This window comes from Ornithodoros turicata, chromosome 4, assembly GCF_037126465.1.
Source record: "Ornithodoros turicata isolate Travis chromosome 4, ASM3712646v1, whole genome shotgun sequence".
Taxonomy (NCBI): Eukaryota; Metazoa; Arthropoda; class Arachnida; order Ixodida; family Argasidae; genus Ornithodoros; species Ornithodoros turicata.
This window is the reverse complement of record NC_088204.1, coordinates 47495005-47508319: the sequence shown is the minus strand read 5'-3', so window position 1 is coordinate 47508319 and position 13315 is coordinate 47495005. Positions and strand designations below refer to the sequence as shown.

General features: G+C 45.3%; 1 protein-coding gene across 3 annotated transcripts in view; it reads left to right on the top strand.

Moving 5' to 3' along the window:
• Positions 1-13315, top strand: part of LOC135391500 (ankyrin repeat and fibronectin type-III domain-containing protein 1-like) — an 865331-nt gene that overhangs the window by 775083 nt on the left and 76933 nt on the right. For all 3 annotated transcript variants that reach the window (XM_064621768.1, XM_064621770.1, XM_064621769.1), the window contains 2 exons: positions 1084-1272; positions 10555-10928. In XM_064621768.1, the coding sequence (XP_064477838.1) occupies positions 1084-1272; positions 10555-10928 (563 nt within the window). The remainder of the gene's footprint in view (positions 1-1083; positions 1273-10554; positions 10929-13315) is intronic.

The following is a 13315-nucleotide window of genomic DNA, read 5'->3' as shown; positions in this document are numbered from 1 at the left end:
AGTGCTGGGTTCCACGAACGAGCACTTGTTCGTTGCCTCCCTTTGAAAGAAAAGCAGAACCGAGGGTCGCGTCCCTTTAAGGGACCATATCGTCATCCCGGACCGTGGCTTTCGGGCGTGACCTTGTTCACCTCTTGCTTCGAGCGTAGTTCAATTCTACCAAATTTGTGGCGCTGTCGAACACTATGACGTCATTTGTTTAAAAACAGGGAGAGGTGTATAGTTGGACATAAACGAAAACGATCTAAGCGTGTCGCACTCCTCCGCAGGCAACTCAAGGTCTAACTCAACTGCTCACGCGCGCTGCACATGCGTAATGCTATTTTGTGTCCGAAGTAACTAGGAAGTAACTCGTTCTTTTTTTTAAGTAACTCAGTAACTGCGAGTTACATTTCAGGCTGAAGAACTTCGTTATTAACTTAGTTACATTTTTCACACCGTAACTTAACTTGTAACGAGTTCTTTTTGATGGGTAACTTCTCAATCTATGATTGTTATGCAGTTCCTGCCCCTGCAATTCCTTTTCTACTCGCCGGGATGTTCTTCTGCGTGAAACGAGTACCGCAGTTGTAGTTTACCCCTGCACCATTTTAGGGCCAGTGTAGTTTCGTGACATTTGCGTGTAAAGAACAACAAATAAATGAAAGCTAACTTTCGGGCTCTCAGGTGGGTAAGCAACCAGTTGCGGAAGAGAACTTGGTAGTAAATCGTCCCGTAAGAGTTGGCGAGCATAGATAGTTATATATATAATTGGGACTAGATTTACACGTAAGGTGGGTCAGCGTACAGTTTTGTCGCGATACTACACGTCTCGCAGGGTAGGATTCCGGAATGCTTTCACCGACATAATCTCAAAAATAGGTTTGATGCTGTAAAGGAACATATTCACTGCTCATTGCCTCCAAAGAAGGTCCGTCTAACCACTTGACTATATGCCCACTGACTACTTAACGTCACCTAATAAGCTGACCTATAGTCAACCGCTCATGTCACACAATTGTCTTACTGCGGTATGTTTTCGTTAGCTGATAGAGAATGTGTAGAATGCTACTTATTGTCACTACCAATTTTGAATTGTTTCAGTGGAGTATTGCGAAAACGAAGCCTTCTCCTCGTCCGTTGGGTCCATGGAAGTCACAGACGTGCAGAAATTAGAGTTCACCATCCCCGAACTTTCACAAGGAGTTCCATACTTTGTGCGAGTGGCTGCTGGCAATGGAAAAGGCTTCAGTGATTTTCAAATATCGGACCCGCAATCTGCCACGCCATCCAGTGAGTAACAGTTGGAACGTCTTCAATGACAAGATTTGCGAGGTACAGGGAGTTGTTTCTACAACTCCTGCAGTATCTACGCGTCTTCCGATTGTTATCAGAGGAATGTTATTCGTAATTTCTGTGGAAAACACAAAGACTAGAGAAAGATACAGGAGCGAAAGGGCGAGGAAATACGTGTATTCCGCTCACTCTCGACGGCTATACGCGATTAGGCTACCATTGTAGCTGCAGTGCTTTACGCATTCATCCATCCATCCAACAAAGCCCACTTGCTATCCAACCTGTTTCAGTATTACGAATGTCACGCATGTGTTCTACCAGACAATGGCTTTGCATGTAGATATCCTTGCTTTGGTAATGCACTTCGGTAAACCAAAATAATGTAAATTTAATGTTGTACAAAAAAGGCAAGACATAGTTAAGTTGTTCATATCGTCGTTCCTCTATGGATGAGTTTTATTCATGTTATTGTTGGACTAAGGAGGATTAGAAGGCTCACCGACTGTACCGGAATCATAAAATAAGATTGTTTGTTTCTTCGTATTTTACGAAAGTCGACACGGACAAAAGCATATCACGTGTGGATATGAAACCGGCAAATACCTCCCTAGTTTCAGCCTGCCTTTACACAACGTGCAACAATGCATTATGCTCGCATGTTTTCGGTGGTGGGTAGTTCTCTTGGTGTACCCAAATCTCAGAGCAAAAGGGACTGCACACCCCTCCGTCTCCTATGCACCCATCACCTCTCCCCTCCCCTCTTCTCCCTCCCTCTGTGCACCGAGCCGCCACCCCGAGCAGGCTGACCGCACTTTCCCCCAACATCATCCCCCGTTGTTACCTTGAACGGTCATGGGGCAAACTTCACCAATTATCCTGGTGGTTACCGTGGTACGGCGGGGAATATTCTAACAAAGGCTACTGAGGGATGCTCGTATGTTTTTTGTTGAGGGTAGATTCTTGGACTATCCTAATCCCAGAGCAAAAAGAACTGCACGCTCCCTCCCTCTCCTGTGCCACCATCGTCTTCCCGCTCCCTCTTTCGTCCCTCTCTTTTTCCCCTCGCTTGGTGCCCCGAGCCGCCACCCCAGAGCAGACATCGTACAAGGTATATTTAAACAGGTAGCGTAACTCCCATAGGCCCCTGTGTCTTCAGAATGACGCCATGATAGAGACGGTCAGCGCCATCCATCCGCTGCGCGGACTACTACGATTGTAAATAAATGACGTCAGAGACGACGTCACTAGTATGAATAATAAGTAGTGCATAATTATCCATGCACGTTTACATTGGCCCGGCCCACTTCGCTTGCCTTGTATTCACTTTTCCGCGCCCAGTCAACAATACCAGACGAGAACACAGAAAAATAAAGCATATCAGATTTAATGAACCATATCAATTCCAAATACATACAGTTATCACAGATTTTGACAACTCCAAACAGAAACGCATCGTGATGACCATAGAGAAATTAGGAAGGCTCACATAAGGCCCATTTCTCACCTAGAGCTATACGTACGCCTAGTGATTAGACGATTGCATTTATTCAATAAGTAGGCCGTTATAGGTCCATTGCAACAAAACACGACATCGTTGGTACACAGTTGGTTCCTGCTAACACTCACACCATCATGGCCGCTCGTCCCATGACGAAATCTTTTTTTCGCGGGCCCAGCAGCACGGAGATGTGAACGTCGCTTCCTGTTTAACCCAGAGAGTGTATGAACTCCGTATTACAATGCACGGACACACGGTACGGATACAGAGACGCACGGATAAACAGACCCAACTGTGACACATGCGCAAAGGAGCAGGATACGGAAATGTACTGGAGTGGTAGATGATCTCGTATATGTGCTCGAGCGGGGCAACAGAAAGCTTTTTCTACATTGAAATTATAATAACCTATTAGTACACACACAAGCCACGCCCATGTTGTAAAGTTTTTCTGTTTACAACCGTACCTCTACTGTCAACACCCAGGATCGCTCGCGCCTCTTGCTGGTGTCGTTGCCGATGGGTCTGATTTGGTATTTTCGCTTGTTTTCGCTACCAGTTTAGATATACCTTCCATCGTACTTGCCCCCACACATCATCCCCCCTCCGCGCGGTGTTACCTTGCACGAGAGAGCATCACCTTACCTCGCATAAAATTTGATTCGCACGAAAGACGTTTTCTTTTACCATTTTCCGCTTGCTTGTATACAAAGTTATAGCTTCAACTTGTTTTGCTCCGCTGGTAGCACTGTCGGACCTCAGATGTCGCTACCCTCGCCCAATCGCTCCTCCTTGGATTGCTCCAGTGCCTTATTTTATATCTCTATGGTTAAAAGTAGGCATGAGCCAACCGAATCCGCGAATCTTAGGCAGGGATTCGAGATTCGGGAATCCGAATCCCAGTGTTCAAAACGGCGAATCGAATCTTTCGAATCCACCGACCACGTTTGTTCGTTTCCTTTTCAAATTAGCCCCCGAAAGCCTCATTGACCGATGGGTGTTTTCTTGTTTCTTTGTTTGTATTGCTCTGGACTGAAAGAGTTCAGAGAGGAACTGTTACATTACAAGTTTAAAGGTAATATGGCTTTGCTTTTGATTGTTGTTTTAGCTTCCTGGAAATAATTCAGACTCGAGAATTTATGTATTTCTTGTAGTCTATGAACAATATGTTAAATAAATTACGCTTAAAGGGAGACTCCGGGACAATCCGAAACTATTATAATGGCTGTGTAAATAAGTTGGATACATTCTTCAGAAATGAGAGACAAAGTTGGTGCCATGGGGAGCTCTCAGATGACGCTCTGTCTGGAGCGATCAGTATTGTAATCAAGCTAGAAACATCTTAGACATATAGCTGCATTCATCTTAATGGCGCCACACCAAAACCCCTCGTTTTATTACCTTTAAAAATTGGCTTTACACAAAGTCTCTCTCTAATTTAGCAGCCTAACATTTGCCAGGAATCATGCAAGTGAAGAGCTCATTAATGAGTAACCTAAAATACATTACTGATAGGATTCGTTATTGTGATTCATTAATGGTATTCATGAATGATATATGTATATAATCATGTCGTATAGTGGCATACACTCTTGCAAATATTGTCCTTCTGGTCGGATAACCCTTCACCGACACTTCTCTTATAGCTTGTCTAAACTCTCTGCATTGAATGTAAACAGTCACCATGTAGGTACATTCGTAACTACGTCAATATTGGAAACGAACACACAAACATTAATCAGCTGCTGACATGTGGGTGCTTCACGTACAGGAATACTGACTGGTCCAAGGTAGATGGGTAATGTCTTGGTTTTGGCCGCCTCAATAACGCTTGCGGCAAAGTAAGAAAAAAGAGAAACAAGAAACCGTACACCACGTACCACCATGCACCACCAGAACTTGCGCGTATCGTAAAAAGCTATTACGCTACTCCCGAAAGCAAGAGATAGCGGGATCCTGCAGAGCTCCAAAAGTTGTTTGGTGATGCGTTGTCGTCAGCTGTGCACTCGACAAATACAGGTCCATCCTGGGTCCATCTCATCGTAAGGTACGATGATTATAGTAACGTGTTAATGAAGATAATAAGAGTACCTCCCAGAACTGTTCCACGCATTTGCTCAGGAGCAAGAATACCCTGCCATTCAACTTCAAGGCTAAATTTCGAGCATTACCCATCCGGATCTTCCTCTCAGGCTTGTCCAAGGTACTCAAAAATAACATTTAAGTTAAGTTACTGAGTACCCGGCAAAAATGTAACTGAATAGAGTACTAAATACTCGAGACTGAAAAGTATTTGGGTACACACTTGCAAAGGCGCTAGCGCTATAATTTAGCGGAAGTTAGGTGGTCGTTTCCGGTCTCTCTCATCATGGCGCCTCCGGAGTTGGAGAGCATGCGGACGAACAAGTTCGATCAACTGCATGAACGAAAAATTACTAGACATTTTGGATGACAGATTCGCCGGTTCCAATGCGGTCGCCGTGCCGTGAAATGCGGAAGCAAAACAACTCCACGACTTCCGCGACGTCATCGCTGAAGGGCCTCTTCATTGACCAACACGTAGTGCTAATATTAGCGCTGAAAAAGTTGGCACGAGCTCAACTCCGGCAAGCGCTAATTTTTAGCGGTTTGGAGTACTGCGAGGAGGAAAATATCGCGCTATTTTGTAGCGCTGTATAGCAGGTCGCTATATGTCGGAACAGGCCTTTAGATAGTCTGGATAAAGACAACTGCGTCTGTTCCTTATTTATTTATTTATTTATTTATTTATTTATTTATTGATACCCTCTAGGCAAAGCACTACAGAGGGGAGTGGTGAACACATAGAATACGCTGAAACATGTTAGTGTCCGTGCTAAATAGTGATGCAGGAAGATGGTTCCCGCCAATCCACACTTGTCTGAGGTATAAACAAAGAGAAATATGCCTTTGTCCTGCAATGGGGGATGGCAACTTTGTAATGATGGTCAATGCGAGATGAGGTGTACGATTGGGGTATTAGAAGCTGTTGCTCTAGGACAGGGTTGTGAAATATATGGAGCGGAAAAGACACAGCCTGCTGTGTTCGCGGCGTAAGGCTAGTGGTTCTAATGATAATGAGGATTTCATGGATGAGGTGCTCGCTGTTCGATGGAAATTAGAAAGAATAAATCGAGCCGGGCGGCTCAGAACGTTTTCTAGCTGAAAAATTAGTGAGGTATGACTAGGTTTCCCAGACGGCAGAGGCGTATTCTAATTTTGGTCGGATTAACGTCTGGAAGAGGTGGAGCTTTAAGTCCATATGGGCCATATGCAGAAGTTTCGCCTGATGTAACCAAGTGTGCGATTAGTATTACTGATAACGTACTGAACGTGCTCTTTCCAAGAAAGCTCTGAAGTTAGCATTACGCCCAAATATTTGTAGGTGTTTACGGTTTCAAGTGTAACTAGGGTTGCCACCTTTTCCGCCGGCAAATACCGAGCACCGGGGTGGGGGGTCGCGCTTTCCATTTCTCTGCAATGTATGTCGAAAATCCTCTTGCCCCCATACGTCTCGCTCATTGTTAGGAATTAGAGAGAGCGTTCGTTTCCATCTTCAGACTTGGTTACAGCATGATAGGAAGCGCAACAGAATGGGTTTTGTACTCGTAGACCCAGTGGTTTATCCAGAATTCGAAGCACGGAAGGGGGGTTGCAAAAAATGGGGGAAATAGCAATGTCCCCCGTAGGGAGTGCACAGGTAAAAAAGATAGGATGTCGGCATAATACATCTGCGGGTGTAGGGGGGGGGGGTGGTATCGTTTATCGAAAGAAATAAAAAAATAAGAAAGAGAGGGGGTCTGGATAAATCACTACGTAGACCTTTAAATCAATGTATCTGTGTGTGAGCTGTCTTTTTTTACCATAAAGTCCTTTAATTATGTCACATTGCAAATAACTGGCCCCAGGCGGAAAACCAGTGGAAGTCGATGGTAGCCTGGACACGCCGAAAGGCGACACAAGCAGGAAGGCCTCTGATTGGCGGGCTGGAATGCATAACGTCGTATTTTTATTGGTCCAGTCAGTTTCATCTGCGGTGTGTCCAGTGCTCTGGTGTGAACTATCTCAAACAATGAGTTATGGGGAGCGGTTACTGTGGGGCCCTGCCGCGCCTGCCTCCATTTTTTGCTCTTTCTTGGATTGGATGAAGTGGGTTGTTAGGGACTGTATCGAATTTAATAATTCGGGGTTTTACGTCGCGAGACAACGGTGAGGAGACTGCATCAAATTCCTGAGGCTTGAAAACTCAGCGCTGCGTACGGAAGGTTTTAATAACAGACAAAACGTTATACAGTATTTTCATGTGGCACAACCACGTTGTAAGCTCAACGCATCAATTTTATTGTTCATTTTAACTCTCGCGCAATCTTTGGCGACAATGACGCAGTCAACTTTCTACCCTGGCTTCCATCGTTGATGAAACGAAGACGCCCTGGCAGAAGTTGCCGTGAAGGGTGGTGGTGGTGGGATGACGCGAGTCCGTCACGGAGCGAGCAGAAACCATTCCAGGGTACTAGCAACAGTAACTGTTTAATTACAGTATATACATAGTACACGTTACCTAAGGTCGAGACTGACCGTCTCTTCCCCAATCTCAGGTGTAGCCTTCCGCTGTCGAGTCTTCTCTCCCCCCCCCCTATTGTTTGTCCGGGCCTTTTTATTTACAAACATTCGTGTACCGCCCAAACGTTCCCAACGAATCAGTGATGATTGCACTTTCCCAATACCCTGATTCGGCACATCGAAATCCGTGCAGTCAATAAAATGTACTCCGGAAGAGCTTACTCAAAAATACATCAAGCCGTAAACGCAATTGTCATGACAAAAAGCAAGTACATTAGTAGCAATCCCTAAACCATAAGGAAACAGCGGATTAGCCTGTCCCCAGACACTCTTTCTAGTATACAAAGAAAGTCAACCTTCATGTGCGCGAGTCATCTTTGTCACTCTTTCAGTCTAAATCCCAACTGCGACACAACTCTAACCCATTAGCGTGTCGTCCCAGGTGCGGTTTTGTTAACAATGGGCAAGTTCCAGACCCTTGTGACAGACAACAATAAAAGCATGCCACACGCGACATAATACTGCAGACTGGGGCCACCTAGAAAAGAAGAAAATCGTACATCCTGATGACAATAATATTAAGAGACACGGAACTTAACAGACGCAAACGAAAAACTCAGAATTTCTATTGCCAGTGAAAAAGTGGCTAGGAAGCAAGCGAGCTGGTGAAGATGATGCATAATGTAAAAACCCCGAGACTAGGGAACACGAAGAGACAGACACAACACGAAGTCTCAAAGCCTCAGTTTCTATTGCGTCTTGACCAATTCCCGAACATTTCATATCCGGATTACACCTTCTCCCGGACACCGAACGCAAGCCTTGAATTTCCGAACTGTTCTGGTAAAATCCGGACAGGTATTTGTGTGACGTGATTTGTGTAGCAAGAGCAATCACTTCTATAGCGCCGGGAAACATGCATATGCTTGCATTTGGTAAGGCTGAGTTCCATGCCCCACTGTTCACACCAGGAGAATACTTGTGATAAGTCACGCTGAAGCAGACTTGTACGTATCTTGAGTACGTACTCAAAATACAGTATTTTAAATACTTTTTCCGGTATTTTGGTACTCTACTCAATACTTTTTTCGACAAGTATTTTTAATGTATTTAAAATACTTTTTTCGGTACTTCCTATTCAGTACTCAAAATACTTTCCTTCCTCGTCAAGCCATATCCAGCACGCTTCCCGCCTTGCCGAGATTTTCAGCTCTCTGGAATTTAACCCCCTTTTTCTTCTGTTTTTTTTTTTTCGGGAATTCGCGAATCTGTCATTTATCCTCTTGTACAATAGGCTGGTCCCAAGCCTGGCCTTGCTTGCCAATAACCAACTTCCTCAGAAAACCGTTCCTATTCATATTGCCAGGTGAATCACCAGGGGATTAGGTACAAGATAATCCCGGCATTTATTTCATTGGTCATCAAAGCAACAAACACGTACCAGACGATGAAAGACCCGAACAGACATACAGGAGGGATTACGAAGTTTTGGGTCAGAATATATCAACAAAGTTTACTTGGGTTCACCAAAGTTCACCAAACATTACTTGACACCAAGACGTTGCAAATGAAAGATATGCATGGCTCATGAAGTTTATTCCTTTCATTTGTAAGGCCACGTTCAGAATACGCGTTTCACTTACTGCTAATACTAAAGTACTTTAAAGAGTATCTTAAATACTTCTTAAAGTATTTAGTACTCTACTCAAATTACTTTCAGTTTTGAGTATTTTGTACTCTATTTTAAATACTTTTTCCGTAGAGTATTTAGTATCTTATTTTAAATACTTTTGAGGAGTATTTTGTACAAGTCTGCGCTGAAGATTAGTCATGTCAGGGCTGTCTATAATTTCCCGGTATATTACACAGTCATCAGCAAATAGACGTACTGATGAAGAAACAGAGCCAGCGATGTCATTGATATAGCTCATGAAGCGGAGTATCGCATTATGCTTTATTCCAGAGAAGAAGTCCTTCGGAGAGGATGTAACAGGACGCCAGACTAAACAAGACAACGAAACCGAGAGCACAGGCATCTGGTATTCCGATTGCAGACAACAGGGGAAGCACGAGGGTTTCGAAAGAACGGGGGGGGGGGGGGTCGAGGTAGCTTGCCGTTGTTGGCCGCACTCAAGTGGGCGTCGTCACGACTATAGCCAAAAAAAAGGAAAAGAAGGTGGGAGAAAGGGGAGTTGAGGACTTCAAAGTGATGTAGAAGCAGGATGACCGGTACTGATGGGACGGAAGCACACTGTAGGTGAGGGGTGCACTAGAGTGGTCTCTCCGCTAGGCCCGTTGCTTGGAGAAAGCGCACGAGGCCGCGAGTTTTTGAAAGTCGTTCCGCACAAGAACCTTCGGGGAAGAGGACGTCCGTCAGTTCGAAAGAACGCTTGCAGTTCCTGACGGTGGTAGAGACCAATCAGGGATGTACGGGTTGATAGGTGGGGCGTTATGAGGGTTAGGCAAGCGGTCTAAAGTGGTATTTCGGATGATTCACATTGCCGCAAATTTCCACGTTCCCGTTTCGAGTTGAACGCAGCGAAGGCCACGTTGCGTACACTTCAAAAGTTAAACATGTCATCTACAATGCCCTTTAATAGGTGACCCACTTAACGTCGTTGGATTTTCGACTTTACGGAACTTCAGAATACGTTTTCCATGTATCATTGCAGTACACATTTCTTGAGGTTGTGAAATGTTGGGCTGGAAAGGCGGGTATGTTTTTAGCTTGTTTGTTTCAGAAATAAAAGCTTCCAAATATGGCAGAGAGCTGCAATTTGTTTTGCCAATTTGCGTTTGCGTGTGCCAATTCGTCCCAGGGTGTAATCTTCATGTTTTTTCCAACCGCATCTTGGTATGTGGCGCCCAATATGACACAGGCGAAATGATTCGTTACGCATGTTTACGCGGCTGATTCTTTCGTACTCTACAAGCCAAACGATGGGGCCTTCGCCTCGCTTACAGCCTTCTCTCCGACGTATGGAGTACACATCGCTTACAGCGCTGGCTGTCGTTTAGAGGGAGACTTCGGAAGAAAATTGGTTGCAGGCTTCTGTTACTTTTGCGCTTATTGTCATGTTTCAAACGCAGTTACGAAATATCTCAGCTGAAAACGGCATAGACGCCGCAAAAATTATTTTTGAAATGTGTTGCTACGAAACCGCTGCAATCCATACATCTGGTGAACATGGCTTTCGCAGGTTGGAGAGACGTGGAGGAGCGTGTACCCCGTTGGAAAGGATGCACGGAACGGCTCGAGTACCTTTTCCAACAAATCACAGAATCACACCATGCTGCGACATCAGCGGACTTTCAAAAGAGCGGAAGCAGCGTGGGATCTACCAGCGACCTGGCTGACGGCAGTTCGTCGCGGAGGCCAGTCCGGAAGAGCATCCGCAACCTCTTCTCCGCGGCGCCAAAGTTCCAAAAGACGCTCAAGAGAGGCATCTATTTAGCGTCTCTTCTTTACAATGAAGACCGAGTGCTAGTTACCACTGAAGAAACGTTACCCATCTTAGAAGTGGATGACGTCTTCCCGCCATCGCTGCATACGGAGTTTCACTGGCTCGTCAAAGTGAGTTTTAACTGCTGCGAACAATGTCATGAAAGCGAGACTGAAACTGTTAAAATTCGATAACTGGAAGTATTTATTTGCATGCCACATATTATTACGAAACTTAATTAATTACATATAACCTGTACTGTGAACGTTGGTCCTATGACAATAGTGTGAACAAGTGCATTTGTATTAAGCGGGAAAGCATGACCAGGATTTGCACAAGCGAGAGCTGAATGACCTACGTTTGGATGCATATTTTTAGAAAATAAAAATAAATGGAAAGCACTTGGAACATATATCTCTTGACCAGCGTCATATGAGCATACTACCCTCAGGAACCGTCACGCAAAATATTTCATTCGGGAAGTGCAAATTTACTGAGAAAATTGCTTTGAAAGAGAGCGCGGAGCGGCGACGACCTCGCCCAGCGGCTCCCCGCGTCCCGTGACGTCATGTGGTACAGCGCTTTTCATTGGCCACCGAGCATCATCTGTAGCGAGACCGACCAGTCGAGACGTTGGAAGGGCGGCGCTGCAAAAAGAAAGAAAGGAAAAAGAAGGCGCTCGCTTCAGTATTGGCGAGGCACATGACGTTGCAGACTGGCAGCCGAGGGGAGCAGGTTCTCTGACCCGCGAGATTGAAAGTTCTTGCGCTCCAGCATTACGGGCTACGCACGTGGTTATTGTGCGAATGTGTGTACCAGGGCTTGTAATCCTAATTTCTAGTTCTCGCCACATATTTGTTCTCGAGTCTTTCCATGATCTTTCAATTCGGTTCGGAAAGAATTCGGATGCTTTTCGGGCCATGCGGTTCACGCTTTAGCCTGTTCGTTGAGGCTTACGAGCTCTTACGTGTTGTGATGTCACCGCCCTGAACGAACTACAGCTGCCAACGAGGCTACATACTTTTCGACCAATCAGGTTGTTTAATTTTGTTTGGATAGCTCGCATGGTTTGTCTATGGTTTCTCTACGGCTTGTCGTTGTCACTTCTTCGTCTTCTTTCTCGTCTTCATCTGCATCTTCTCGAGAATATCTCACAGCCTTCATGTAACCACTGGTTTAAAGGGACAGTCTCGTATAGCCGGGGCGATTCCGAAACTTAGCCAAAACTAGTTTCACGAGTACTGTACACATACAACCGTCAAAGTTTCATTCGGAATAACCAAGTCGTTTTCGAGGAATTTGTCGAAACGTGCCGTAAGAGCAGACGACGAAATCTGCGCCTCTCTCATGCATACGTCACGCATGACGTCGGCCTGCGGGTGCGTCGTCGTTGTCATGGTAATTGTAACTTGCAGAAGCACCTTGGTTTGAGTAATCCCCTTTGCTCTCGAAATGGGGACACTCAGGCATATACCTCAGCGAGCGGAGAATGTAGTCCGAGCATTGACTGTGGGGTCTCCCATAATGCGGCGCACAATCGGATACGTGGAAGCTAAGTCACGTGTTTTCTTTCCGCGAGTATTTAATGCGGTTTTTAAATAAACACGTTCTCCTTCTCCATGTACGTCGTCAGCGACACTTCATTTCGAAGCAAGATCAGTGTACAACGGGGAGTGTAATGGAAGCGCGCGTAATATATTTTTGGTCGGAGCTGTAATGCGACCGCGCGCGCCGACTTCAGATTTGTGATTGTGGATGGGGTTGTTCTGCGACTTTTAACTTGTTTCTGAACCACCATGTTTGCCACTACTGCGCGTTTTTCACCTGAGAACTGAAAGAAAATGTACGAGAGTTGCCGCGGTGCCCAGTAACTTCTGAAGATCGTCTGCTCACGCCGATGCACTAGCACGCGCAAAAGCAGACGATTTCTGTATCCTAGGACGGACTTACCCGCAGGGCGACGTGACCGTTCTTATTGTTGCCAACACAGATCGCGGCATGCTCTGCAATCTTTATCAATTTAATTCGGTTATTTAATAACTGTGGCGTGTTTTGTCGGGTAAATTAGCAGTATTCCATTTTCAACAAAGGGCAATCGAATGGTACACTTTATGAAAGAGGCAGGGGGAACGAGACCGTCCCTTTAAATTAGATGAAAGTGGGAGCATGTCATTTTGTACAGAGTCGTGGAGCAATACATGTTTATTTTTTATCTGTTTATACATACATCAATACATGTTTATCTCCCAATGAAGATGTTTCACACTATAACGAGTGGGTAGACCCACTCGTTAGGCAAACGATTTCATTCGATGGTAACTGGACCGTGAGATTACGCCCCTGTCACTTTAACGAAAACATCGCGTCATACACCACGTGCTCGAGCTTCCGAGTGCCTCGCGCTTCGTTAGATCATGAGCCATGTAGGCGATGAAGCCTGTGAGCACGTGAACACATTCGTTAGGCGGACGACACCGTCCGTCGTTACGCGAGCAAGAGATTACGCCTTTGTCCCGTT